The following is a 12,541-nucleotide window of genomic DNA, read 5'->3' as shown; positions in this document are numbered from 1 at the left end:
TTTATGGTGTAAGTTACTAGTTTATAATAATTATATAAATTATGGCTGTCGTTTAGTGTTAATCTATATTCTTTCTACAGTACGTATGCTACCGTATGTCGGTCAACTAGCTCATCCCACTCAGCCCTATACTAATGATGGACCATCACCTAGCTATACATCTACGGAGTATATATCCTACTACGCAGTACAGCCCACTTCTACCATCATGATCCCTTCAGGTCGAGTTGACAGCTCCACTGCGTTATTTCCCTCCATTCGCATGCATAACATCGGTCTAGAATCATACCCACTTGTCCTTAGTCAATCCATTCATTAGTCATTCCACATGGCCCGGCGTACAGCACTATGTCCCAGATATCTACTGCGTATGTACGACCCGTCACTTCCGCAGCTCATACGTGTGCTCATCTTCCCAATCAATCAATTCCCATTCCTCATCGACCGCTGCGTCTTCAGACAGTTCCTCCGCAGCGTCAACCTCAACGTCCCCCCCAACATCCCCCATCAAATCCGCATCCCAATCAATATCCAGCGCCGATTCCCCAATCAAAAACTGCCCCAAGCGCAAGGCCGCATTGTAAATCTCCTTCCCCGTCGGCACAATATGCTCCGACGGCAAGAGGAACCCATAACTCCCGCGATCACGCAGCTTAATCTGATACGAGTAGATCGTATGCAATTGGTTATAGAACCAATCCAGGGCGCTGCCCCCGGAACTCCCGCCCACGGGGAAAAACCGCTTAGACGCCGTCGGCTCCACCTCCGTCATAATGCCCTCACATGCCGACGTGACATCGTAGACCTCCCGCGTCGTGCGGCGGATCGTCTGCGCCAGCCCCATGGCGACCTCCTCCAAGCTCTCCAGCGTGGGCGGCGTCGTCGTGCACGAAAACGAAAACGGGTACAGGATCTGCTGCGAGTACGAATGAAGGTCGAGGAAGGCGACGAAATCAGCAGCGCCGTGCTGAGTTTCGTTCAAGGCCCACTGCGCCAGCTGGGCGGACTCGAGCCCGTCGAACGGCTCGTCGCCGGCGTAGTTCTCCGAGCACGGGTTGGACCGCGTGCGCTCGCCGTCCCACTCGAAGCTCCACGCCCGGTCGAGATCGATCCCGGGACAGAACCGCAGACTTGTCGGCTGACGGTTCTTCCGCCACAGCCGGTCCGCCTCCCACGTGTACACGTATCCGTCCGGGTTCAGGGTGGGCACGAACACCCAGTCGTGGGTGTCGAGCAGCCGGGTCACGCCGCGCGATTTGCCGTACTTGGTGAGAAGATGGTAGGCGACGTAGGTAACAGTCGAGGTGCTGATCCATTCGCGGGCATGGCTGCCACCCACGATGAGGATCGTCTTCCGTGGGGTGTCGTCCGTGTTCGGGCTGGCGCCCAGGCGGAGGGCGGGAATCTCCCGGCCTTCGTAGGAGACACCGACACTGATCAGGCGCACGTGCGACGGGAACATCGAGGCCATCAGGCGCATCCAGGGCACGATGACCGACAAGGGCTGGTAGTCGCGGAAGAAGAGGTCGCCGAACTGGTTCGACTGTCGGAGAGAGGCGCTGAAGCCGGGCTGATGCTGGGTCTCTAGGCCGACAGGTCGGCGGGTTGGGTACGAGGTGTAGATCATTTCTGCCAGGTTGTCTATCAAAGGGGTGTATGCCGTCCGCAGGGAATCCGGCAGAAGACCAAGTAAGGAAGGGATCTATCAGGAACATAGTCAGTACTGCGGGTGTTAGTGAGGAAGGAATTGACTCACCACTTCTTCAGCCAACCGGATATCTACGAATTCAGAAGTTGACGCCCACACGTCCAGGAAAAGAACGTCAGCCGCCTGAGACAACGCTTCTGCCTCCTTTGGATCACGCAAATAGAAGCGTAAGACGACATCGCTGCCGTACCGGGCTAGACCTCGGGACGGCGGCGAGCGACTAGAGGCGTCTTTCGTGGCGAAACCTGGCGATCGCGACTTGGGAATTCCCCATATAGTTTCAATAACCCAGTCGCGAAGACGAATCCATGGTCGTTTGGAGTCGGATGGCTGTGACGAGAGGCGGACGGGCTCAATCGGCGGCTGTGGAGTAATACTCGACCCGGCGGGGACGGCCGCTATCAGAGCCGCCGATGCGACAAGCAGGACGATAATGGAGAGGATATGACGCATGTTGGAAGTTCACCAGAGTCTGGATATCATCCTCGTCGCTCGAGATCTTCCAATCGAGGACGAAAGAGAGAAGAAGAGGAGAGAGGAGGATGGGAAAGCGGAAGTTGCAGCCTGCGGTTGGTCGATCGGCAGTGGCTGAGCGGGGTGCCTGAGGCTGGCATAGATGCCTGAGGCAGGGGTCTACTATACTGCAATAAACTACGCCGACTCATTCTTATGGCGAGAAGCGGCCATCCATCAAGTCGTAACCGATAGTATAGCGAGATATACCTCCCAGATTAAAGCAAACAAAGCAAAGAAACTAGAACAACCAGGCCACAAACGTCCGATAGAACCAATTGCCGCCGGAATGCCGTTCACCCTCCATCTCCTTGGCGGCCAGGAACGCCTCCTCCTCGCGGTCGATGATATCTTTTCCGGTATACAGATCAGCCTCGTGCGGCTTCACACCCTTGCAGCGCGTGAAGATCTTATACCCGCTTATCAGGATAAGATACAGCGGGATGCCGAGATACGAGGTGATGAAGGTCTTGTAGTCGAAGTTCCCCCATTCCTTGTTGTGGGTGAAACAGTCGAAGCTCTTGGTCAGACAGACGATAATACACCAGAAAAGGGCAAAATACGAGCCCCAGATGCCAAAGGGCGCTTTGTACCTGATCTCACTTTCCGGCACCTGCTGGGCTTTGCGTGCGCGGACGAAGAAAATATGCGTCACCAGCAGCGAGACCCAGGTCAGGAGACCGAAGATGGTCACCAGGTCGACGAAGTATCCGAACACTTCCTTCGAGTCGTTCGACACGTTCATGTAGGCAATGCAGGCGATCGCCGCGCAGAGGATCAGGGCGTACACGGGCACACCGCGCTTATCGGTGCGGCAGAAGATTGCAGGCGCCTTACCCTCACGTGCAAGACCGTAGATGGTTCGGGTCGCGATGTATAGATCCGAGTTGGCGGCAGAGAAAACGAAGACCAAGATACAGGCGTTCAGGATGTCCGGGAGGATGCGGATGCCAGAACTCTTGATGGCGACGACGAAGGGGGAGGCAGCAGCCGAGCTGTCCTGGTTGGTGGCAAAGACGAGGTCACGCGAGTTGTACGGAACCAATGTGCCCACGAGGAGGACACTCAGCACGTAGAAGAAGACGATCCGGTAGAAGGTCAGCTTGATGGCGCGGGGGATGGTCCGGCGCGGGTTCTGGGCCTCGCCGACGGTCACACCGACCAGCTCGGTTCCCAAGTAGGCAAAAGTGGCAGAAACCATGGTGGACCAGAAGGCGTAGAAACGTCCAGCGGAGCCGGTGTCGATGTAGGTGTTGAAAGCACCGGGGTCCTTCCAGTAGCGGAAGCCCTTGCGATCGTGGTCGGGACCACCTCCCAGCATCAGGATGAAGGAGAGCAAGATGAGACCGCAGATGACGATGACCTTGAAGGACGACAGCCAGAACTCGAACTCGCCGAAAAAACGAATGCCGAAGTAGTTGATGCAGACGATCACAACAAGGAAAATGGTGATCCATACTCCGGCGTTGATTCGTTCGGTAGGGACCCAGTACTGGATGACCAGGGCGGCGGCCGTAAGTTGATTTGGTGTGACGATAATGTATTTGAACCAGTAGCTGGATGGATTGGTTAGGGCATTGTCTCATGGCGAGGATGCATAGCAGACGTACGTCCATCCGATGGCGAATCCCAGCGCGGGATCACAAAAGCGCGTGGAATAACCGGTGAAACCAGAGGGCATGGGTAACCAGGTCGCCATTTCCCCCAGACCGCACATGACCAGATAGACGATGAAACCCATGAAGGCGTAGGAGATTAGGATCGCGGCAGGCTAGAGGGTCAGAAGAAGGATTTTAACGTGGACAGTTGGACTTACGCCAGCCCTGGGAATGGTCAGTAATGCTGATTGACAGTTGCATCGAAATAAAGACTCACTTTGCAAGAGCTTCACCCGTACCGATAATCAAACCCGTTCCAATGGCACCTCCGATGGCTATACGAGTTAGTTGATTCTCATGCGGGTTTCGATATTGTCCGAACCGTACCAATCATGGTGATATGGCGCGCCTCGAGACCGCGATGCAGTTCAATGTGTCGCGAATCAGAGACGGCGCCCTCTTCGGCGACAGCGACATCACTGGACATTTCATTTTTGACGGGGGCCTCTGAGGAGAAGCCCTCGCCCTTCTTGAAACCCATCAGACCCATGGGAGGAGAGAAGTCGATAGGGAGGAGGAGGAGAGGGAGGAGGTAAGGCGAGGTGGGAGAGGGTGTGCGTGGGAGTGAGAGACAGTCGAGCTAACGAGGGTTAGTATGACCCCGGCCTTCGTCTTATATACTCCGCTCGCACGCAATCCCGTGATAATCAACCCACTTCGGCAACCAAAAGACTGTGACCGTTTGAGTGAAACCAGGCAGATTCAGCCGATAAGCACCATGGACACGAATCTGTGCGTCGATTTTATTTTTCATCGCCTGTGAGTGGCAGTGGATTACGCTGCAGGTGCCCGGTGGATACGAAGCACCACTCGCGTGGAAACGCCCCAAACGGGGAGGGATGCCCGGTCTGGTCTGGAGAAAAGTCTTGGTAGGTGGATACGGAATCTGACAGTGCTTGGAGGCAAGATCATCGCTTGGGGGAGAAACGCTCGGTCATGTTCTGGTCGGGTTCTGGTCAGGGGAGGCTAGTGGCTGAGCGGAGGCTTGGCTGAAGAGATTTCTACGGACAAAGTACGGAGTACAGAGATGACGGACAGACTATGAAGTACGGAGGACAGAATAGAATAGAGGCAATAGAGCATACGGTATCTTGTGTATGTCTATGGGTATAATCAATAAGATTGTTGGGAATGGGGCATCTCTTGAGATCCATCCCTTCGACGCCTCTTCACCGGGATACTACCTAAATGCTCCTCTCCCGAAGCAAAGCGAAGCCCAAATTGACGCCCCCGCAACGCCGGCTGGTAAGGGCCTTGGCAGGCTTGGCTTTGGACGAGGGAAGGGAAGCGATAGTATGTCTCACGGGAAGTCGCGGTAGTTTGGAGGTTGGTCGACAGATTGGATAACTCAATGGTGTTATAGTGCTGGACTGTCGCAGTACACAGCAGAGTACATAGAAGTTGAATGATCCCATGATCCGATGGTGACCGATATCGACCGAGATGTACTCCAGATGGACTGATATGCATCTCTGGGCGCCAAGACGCCATCTCAGCCCGCTTATCAGACTCTATTTGGCTTCTTATCAGAATCCTTATTTCCCATAAATCGCCTTGGGCGCAGCAGGAACCCCCCTCGTGATAGATACGAGTCCGCCTTGAATTGCCATAAGACTCAGGCACAGGTCTGCGATGCCTTCATACAAGTAGGTAGGACCTCGACTTTCACATTAACTCCAGCAAGGTTATCGGCTTCTCCGCACGGGATAATTTCTATTACGAAATTTTGCCTTCGCTTAAACTAGATCAGTGGGGACGGACAACCCCAGAGCCACCAGGATTTTAGGTAATGAGGCAGCTTATCTGGACCGGACTGGGCGTTCAATCTGCAGAAGATGAATCCGTGGTTCTCTTCTGTTAGTGAGATTAGTATTGTGTGGTTCAGGGACCATCCAATCACTTCCCTTTTATTCCATCTCCGTGCACTGTACACATTGTGCATAAGTAGTTGACTAATGCCATGTCACATGTGTTGGTGCCTGGTAATAAAGGCAGAAACATATCCAACGGATGCACGGATAATGCATAAAACCCGGATCCATCTTAGGGATAACACGGCATATACTGTGTATAATCTTGTATACTTCACTATCACATAATCAACGAACATTCGTTATGGATCACGATCCCATTCCATTTTGTTCATACCACAACTGCATCATATCTAGGTGCTTCCCTCGCGCCCACATAATACCAGACTGGATCACACCTATCCCACTTACGATGTACTCCCTCGCCACAGCTCATTCTGCCACCATCAACTGCATCCAGCAATCAATAGTTCTCTGTAGGAGACCTCACCCCCAGCGGCAGGATAACGACTGGCATCCAACGACGGCTGATCCTTCCGAGAAGCGGGGTTTGTCCAATCTGTCCGCGTTCCAGAAGCCATTGATGCTATTTTGGTCGAATCGCGCTGGTTGTGCCGAGAGCTGCATTAGTGCGTGCAGCCACAGTGACACGGCACACTCCTCGGCGCTTAACGATATTTATACCCCGTCGCCCATTGGGTGCCATTGAGCTGGAAGAGCTTCCTGTCCAGTCCTTTGCGGACCACAATGAGGGGTGTGCTATCATTAGAACAATTCATTTCACTAGCGGGGTGACCGGATGACATCTATACCGTGAATGCTGCGGTGGTGTTGATATGCTTGATGTCCGCATCTATATAGGCCTCCTCCTCATCCCAACGTCGCAACATCTCAACCCTCCCCTCTCTCCAAACAGCCTCATACACCACCACCACCACCACCACCACCACCACCATGGGCGTCATCCGTCTTCCTCGTCCCACAGGCCTCTACGTGCCCAGCTCTCCTACTCGCAGTCTCACCACCGAAATGATCTCCCCTCCTCTCTCGCCCAGCTTCAACTTCGATTCCGAAACCCTCCCGCCCTCCATCCTCCCAGCACTCGAGTACATCTCCTCCAAGCTCCAACAAAAGATGATGCATGTCACCCTCCTCGTCGGCCGCGGCAAGCCTTATCCCACGGGCCAACCCTCCGACCTGATGGTGATCCCAGTCACCCCGCTGGACGCCCCGGGCACCCGCACGCTCTTCCGCGCCGTGGCCAAAGGTGCCGCCAAATTCTCCCTCGGCCAGAGCTGGACCGACGCCCTCGCCCGCAGCCAGTACGAGCGCACCGCCAACGAGTACCTCATGCACCAATCGATCCTGCAGAACGAGGTCGTCTTCAGCCGCGAGGGCCTCACCCTCCTCAACGTCGACCGCATCTACACATTCAAACGTCGTCTCTGCATCCTGTCACACTGCGCCTCCGCCCCGGACGACACCTACATCGCCTCCTGCGTGCAGCTCCTCCATCGTACCATCCAGGACTTCCAGGGCCGCCCCTTCAGCAAGGCCTTCTTCCACCGCGTCTATGAGCAGCTCGACGTCCGCGACAACCTCCTCGCCCGCGTCGCCGCCGCCTACAAGAAGGAGTTCGCTGGCGCCGAGGGCATCGTCATGCCGGCCGTGCCGCCGGCGGCCGCGGTGGTCCCGCCGCGGAGAGGCGTCGCCGAGCACAGCGCTCGGCGGTCGCCGATCCGCACCGTTCGTGCCCGTAGGGAGCCCGTTCCGCCCAAGTTCCGGGCCGTTGTCGCGGGCTCCAAGCCCTCCAAGCGTGGTCCCAAGACCCCGCTGTCTGCCTCCGATGTCACCCCGATCACTCGCAATGAGTGGAATATGCTGATGGCGTCGGATCTGCGGAAGGCTCAGCCAACCGTCACCAAGTGGACGCCGTCGCCGACCGTGCTGGCTGCTGCCTGAGCAAGGAGGTCTTCACCTGAAGGCTATTCACATCTCGTCTGACTTTCGCCGTACGCGTGATGGCTGCAACTACTGGTGGGCGCACCCATAGTTTGCCGATATTTTGCCGACGGCATGGCTAATTATGAGTTAGTTCCATCATACCGAAGAGCCGCTACTGCGAATATCCGGCAAACCGGTGAAGCGACTAGGAGACTTCTCGTGAGGACATCGCGTGAGAGCGCATGGCAGACTTCTTGTATATATGTATAGAGGGCGCCTCCTGTATATATGCCCGACTTGTATATAGACGAATAATGACAAGACATCCGAGCACCGGAGCTCTCCGATGGCAGGCCGAGCAATGGAGACTCGGCCTCGTCAGCCATCAACTTCTCCAGCCTTCGGGACTTTAAGAACTATCTAAACGAGCTTCAGGAACGATCGTCACCGGTTAAGCCTTGCCCCAGTGGCCCGTGAATCTCCACTGTTCTGTTAGCGTTAATGAACTATATTAGTATACTGGGGGAAGAGATAGCGAACTATGGGAGTGTTAGAGATGCGCGGAACTGAGTTGGGGTGTTTTACGAGAGACGTCAGTGGAAGCATCTACAGAGTAATGTGCTGCCTCAGGCTTTGATGTGACGTCAGCAACAACATTAAATCCCCAGGTTCAACTTCAACTCTTCACCTTCTTCGTATCTCAACACCCCGCATCTCTACCCCACTGGCTCTGCTATAATGCCGTTCATATACCCTACAGGACTCACTTGATGACACCGTCTGTCGATGACGCAGCAAGTAATAACTGCCTCCCGACAGACATCGCAATAATGTCTAATCGACACGTACACCACATGACACTCTCCTCTATATATTTGCATATTCTACTATATACGCCATACTCGGAAACATCTCATGTCTGATCCATCCGCGCAAGGACTGAATTTCGAGTCCTGTCCCGCAATCTTCGTGCTGCCCACTCACCTGACACTGGAAGAGCTGCATCAGATCGAAGAGACCCTCACCCAACACCATGCACAGCTCACCTATGATGTCTCCGAGGCGCGACTGATCCTCGGTAAAATCGGCCACAAGAAGCGCGCGGCGCTGGAGTTGCGAACGCGTGGAGTCTGGACGGAGGAGGTCCTGCCCCCTTCCGAGCCACCGACCAAGCGCCGACGTCTACACGGCGAGACCCAGTCTCATACCGAAGAGATCGATCTCAGCACCGAGACCGAGGGCGAAGAAGATGGCGTCAGAAGCAAGCATGATCCCAAACGACATCTGGCGCGACCGGCCATCTCTCCCCTCAGGCTCCCCGAGCAAGCCGACGTCCACGTCGCCAAACTCGACTGGCTAGACGCATGTCTCAACTCCAACAAGCTATCCCCCATCGCTCCGTACATCATCTACCAAGCACGCAAAACCGGCCGCCCGCAACCGGCCGCCCCCAATACGACCAAAAGCAGCGCCATCATCCAACGCGCCAAACAAGACGCCGTGGCACACGGCCACGACTCCCCAACCCCAACGCGCAGCAGTCAGCGCCCCCTTCCCAAGCTCTACCGACAAACAACCTCTGAGACCGACGAAGGCTCGGAGCCGCTCCCCGCCGCGCCTGCCTGGGTGAAAAACCACATCCTCTACGCGTGTCAGCGCTCCGCGCCCCTCCACCCGCCAAACGAGGGCTTCATCGACCAGCTCCTCGCGATCCGCAAGATCCGCGAACTCACCCTCGACGAGGTCGGTGTGCGCGCCTACAGCACCTCCATCGCGGCGGTCGCCGCATACCCGTACGAGTTCCGCCGGGCCTCGGAGGTGCTCACGCTGCCGGGCTGCGACACCAAGATCGCCAACCTCTTCGCCGAGTACCAGCGCAGCGACACGCGCACGCTCGAGGCCGCGACCGCACTGACGACCGACCCGGTCCTGCGCGTGCTCCACGCCTTCGACCGCATCTGGGGCGTCGGCCCCAAGACCGCCCGCGACTTCTACTACGCCCGCGGCTGGCGCGACCTCGACGACATCGTCACGCACGGCTGGGCGTCGCTGTCGCGCGTGCAGCAGATCGGCGTCAAGTACTACGATGAGTTCGCGGCGGGAATCCCCCGCGCGGAGGTCGAGGCGATCGCGCGTGTCGTCCACCGGCACGCGAACGCCGTCCGCCCCGACGCGGGCCGCAGCGTCGAGTGCATCCTGGTGGGTGGGTACCGTCGCGGGAAGGAGAGCAGCGGCGACGTGGATCTCATCCTGACGCACCGCGACGAAGCCGTGACGATGAATTTGGTCGTTGACGTTGTCGGGAGTCTGGAGGATGAGGGCTGGATCACGCATACGCTCGCGCTGAATCTAATGAGCTCCGCGCGCGAGCAGCAGCCGCTGCCGTTTCGGGGCGAGTCGGCTGGCGCCCACCACTTTGATAGTCTTGATAAGGCGTTGGTTGTGTGGCAGGACCCGCGGTTCGATGAGGGTTCTGCGGATGGGGACGGCGCGGGAGAGGACGAGTACGCGAGGCGCAAACGGAATCCGAACCCCCACCGGCGGGTGGATATTATCATCTCGCCGTGGCGCACGGTTGGGTGCGCGGTGCTCGGCTGGACTGGCGATACGACGTTCGAGCGGGATCTGCGTCGGTACGCGAAAAAGGCGCATGGCTGGAAGTTTGACTCGAGTGGTGTGCGCGAGCGCACGAGTGGTGGGCAGGTGCTGGATCTCGAGGCCAAGGGTCGCACCTGGGAGGAGAGGGAGAGGTTGGTCATGGAGGGCTTGGGGGTGGGCTGGAGAGAGCCCGGGGAGAGATGTTCCAGGTAGTGATCTAACGATTGGATATGCTCTTTACGGCAGTGGTTGAGTGTCTATGAAACTGAAAGCAAAGTCGATAGTATCAGAGCAACTAAGATATTATCGACCATCGACTACAAGGACTCCCCGACCCTTGGTGATAATATAGGATACATCCAATGGGCCTTTTCTCTCGATCACCCTGGAGGCAGAGATGCGGTTCAGTATAGTGGCCTCCAGGCAATGCGCCCTGGGGCGTATGTAATTTAGTGTGTCTACATATAGTACCCTTGCAGAACGGCTCGAATGTTACGCGTTGGCACAGCGGAGATGGTTGTTAACCTAAATTGGTCGAGCGTGATAGACGGCGTCTTGAATAGCTAGTTCAATTTTATAAAAAAGGGTGAGCTGACAGAGTACTCTAATGCTAAGGTAACGAATGCTAGAATACATAAGTACTGTAGTCAAAATGACACTAACGGAATGAAAATGACGGTGTTCAATTCCACTAAAAGATGTGCGTAAACTAGATACAAATGGAAACGAGACATGTTCCCACTTCCTCAATTTTTCAGTAGACTGAAAAATTGCAATGTAGAGTGAGGAACAGGCAGGGGGAATCACGTTAGCAACGGCCCGTAAGGAAAGGAAAGGATAAAGGGAAAGATATTGAAGGTAGATCCATAGTAAGCGATGCAGGACAACGAGATGTTTAAAGAACAAATCTATAGTAATAGCAGAATCCAGCTGCGGTGGCAGACGGCTAACGAGAGGTATATCTATAGTTAAATTACTAGGGCTCTTAATATTCGCCGACGTCTATATATATTAGCTATTAGAAATATATACAGTCTGCCAGAATAATAGCCGGTAGATAAGCGATTACTTATAGCTGAAGGCTTTTAAAGTAATGGACAAGAATGCATATTAGCCAGGGATCGCACTGTAAATGCAAGCCACCTACTCACCGACACCAGAATCGCAAGCCATTGACCTGGCTTCAGCTCGCAGGAATCCACGCAGTTAAAAGCTATAGATGTTAGGTAAGAACTTGATTAAGTTGTCTGCCTGGGTACGTACCGGTAATTCCGGCACAAAAGATTGCTGAGCTCTTCTCTGGCGGACGCACCGCAGGAAGGGCAATGACATTCTGCCAGTCGACGGCTGCATATTCCGCAAAGAATCCGAACTTGCCAGACCCCGCAATAGACGGTGGCCCTTGGTGCAGTTCATGTTGTGCACCTGACACCCTTCGCACTCGAAGCAGCAATCGTTGATGTACAGAAACCCGACGAGGGCGCCGGCCTTGAAGCCCCTGTCCGGTACGGCGCTGCCCACTTCGACGACGTATCCGGCGCCTTCATGGCCAATGGTGAAGGGCGGGGTGAGATCTGGTTGCTCGAGAGGCAAAAGGTCGGAATGGCACAGCGATGCCGAGGCCATCTTGACGAGGATTTGGTTCGGGACAGGCTGAGGGGTTGGAATCGTGTTCACCACAGCACGTAGCACCGGTGGATTTTATCTAGTCCCTTTCGCTGTTGAGCTGCTCTCTGTGGTTCCCTAGCCCCTATGGGCGTCGGAGGAAGATATGGAATATGGATGATCAGGCCTTAAGATTTTGTTGCGGAGCTCGATACATTTATCCTCGGTGGTAAGGCGCAGTGAATATTTCCGATACGTTCCCGAGTATAGGCAAGGTTGTTCATGCTGGTCAGTGTGTCGGGATGGTCTGTCCCTAGTACTAGTTTCCGGGTCTCCATCACCTGCAACTGTAGCTCTTCTGCTTCGTTCCATCGGCCTTGATTTTGGTAAGTTGAAGCGAGGTTGTTCATGCAAGTCAGAGTCTTGGGATGGTTTGACCCTAGTACTAGTTTTCTGGTCTCCATAACCTGCAACTGTAGCTCTTCTGCTTCGTTCCATCGGTCTTGATTTTCGTATGTTGATGCGAGGTTAGCCATGCTAGTCAGAGTCTTGGGATGGCCTGACCCTAGCACCTGTTTCCGGGTCTCCATCACCTGCAGCTGTAGCTCTTCTGCTTCCTTCAATCGGCCTTGATATCGGTATGTTGATGCCAGACTGTTCATGCTGGTCAGAGTATCAGGATGTTCTAACCCTAGGACCTGTCT

At 55.2% G+C, this 12,541-nt stretch overlaps 6 protein-coding genes across 6 annotated transcripts in view; 2 read left to right on the top strand and 4 right to left on the bottom strand.

Moving 5' to 3' along the window:
* Positions 1–382: 382 nt before the first annotated feature.
* On the bottom strand, positions 383–2,161 carry BDV59DRAFT_195863 (M14 family metallopeptidase; the record flags this gene model as incomplete). Its single annotated transcript, XM_073692642.1, has 2 exons — positions 383–1,702; positions 1,757–2,161. 2 exons carry the CDS (start codon positions 2,159–2,161, stop codon positions 383–385), a joined length of 1,725 nt encoding a protein of 574 aa, XP_073543949.1.
* A 123-nt stretch (positions 2,162–2,284) lies between these two features.
* On the bottom strand, positions 2,285–4,456 carry BDV59DRAFT_121106 (dicarboxylic amino acid permease agtA). The gene is made up of 5 exons (XM_073686801.1): positions 4,207–4,456; positions 4,097–4,154; positions 4,038–4,044; positions 3,832–3,992; positions 2,285–3,777 (listed from the first exon to the last, which is right to left on the bottom strand). Exons 1-5 carry the CDS (start codon positions 4,367–4,369, stop codon positions 2,463–2,465), a joined length of 1,704 nt encoding a protein of 567 aa, XP_073543948.1. The 5' UTR covers positions 4,370–4,456; the 3' UTR covers positions 2,285–2,462.
* Positions 4,457–6,626: 2,170 nt separating this feature from the next.
* Positions 6,627–8,350, top strand: BDV59DRAFT_187073 (uncharacterized protein). The gene is made up of 2 exons (XM_073691127.1): positions 6,627–7,727; positions 7,786–8,350. The coding sequence occupies exon 1, from the start codon at positions 6,645–6,647 to the stop codon at positions 7,650–7,652; it is 1,008 nt and encodes a 335-aa protein (XP_073543947.1). The 5' UTR covers positions 6,627–6,644; the 3' UTR covers positions 7,653–7,727; positions 7,786–8,350.
* On the top strand, positions 8,317–10,817 carry BDV59DRAFT_121092 (type-X family DNA polymerase). Its single transcript, XM_073686800.1, has one exon. The coding sequence runs from the start codon at positions 8,550–8,552 to the stop codon at positions 10,443–10,445; it is 1,896 nt and encodes a 631-aa protein (XP_073543946.1). The 5' UTR covers positions 8,317–8,549; the 3' UTR covers positions 10,446–10,817.
* A 558-nt stretch (positions 10,818–11,375) lies between these two features.
* BDV59DRAFT_121090 (uncharacterized protein) lies at positions 11,376–11,941 on the bottom strand. Its single transcript, XM_073686799.1, has 2 exons — positions 11,496–11,941; positions 11,376–11,445 (listed from the first exon to the last, which is right to left on the bottom strand). Exons 1-2 carry the CDS (start codon positions 11,856–11,858, stop codon positions 11,416–11,418), a joined length of 393 nt encoding a protein of 130 aa, XP_073543945.1. The 5' UTR covers positions 11,859–11,941; the 3' UTR covers positions 11,376–11,415.
* An 84-nt stretch (positions 11,942–12,025) lies between these two features.
* BDV59DRAFT_210483 (uncharacterized protein) overlaps positions 12,026–12,541 on the bottom strand; it is a gene marked incomplete at its 3' end in the record, with an annotated part of 3,842 nt that continues 3,326 nt past the window's right edge. The window contains exon 3 of the mRNA XM_073695609.1: positions 12,026–12,535. Within this exon, the coding sequence (XP_073543944.1) occupies positions 12,026–12,535 (510 nt within the window). The remainder of the gene's footprint in view (positions 12,536–12,541) is intronic.

The sequence above is a fragment of the Aspergillus ambiguus genome (genome assembly GCF_047715705.1).
Source record: "Aspergillus ambiguus strain CBS 117.58 unplaced genomic scaffold BDV59scaffold_45, whole genome shotgun sequence".
NCBI classification, from domain to species: Eukaryota; Fungi; Ascomycota; class Eurotiomycetes; order Eurotiales; family Aspergillaceae; genus Aspergillus; species Aspergillus ambiguus.
Note: the sequence above shows the minus strand (reverse complement) of the source record. Positions and strands in the feature narration are given on the sequence as shown.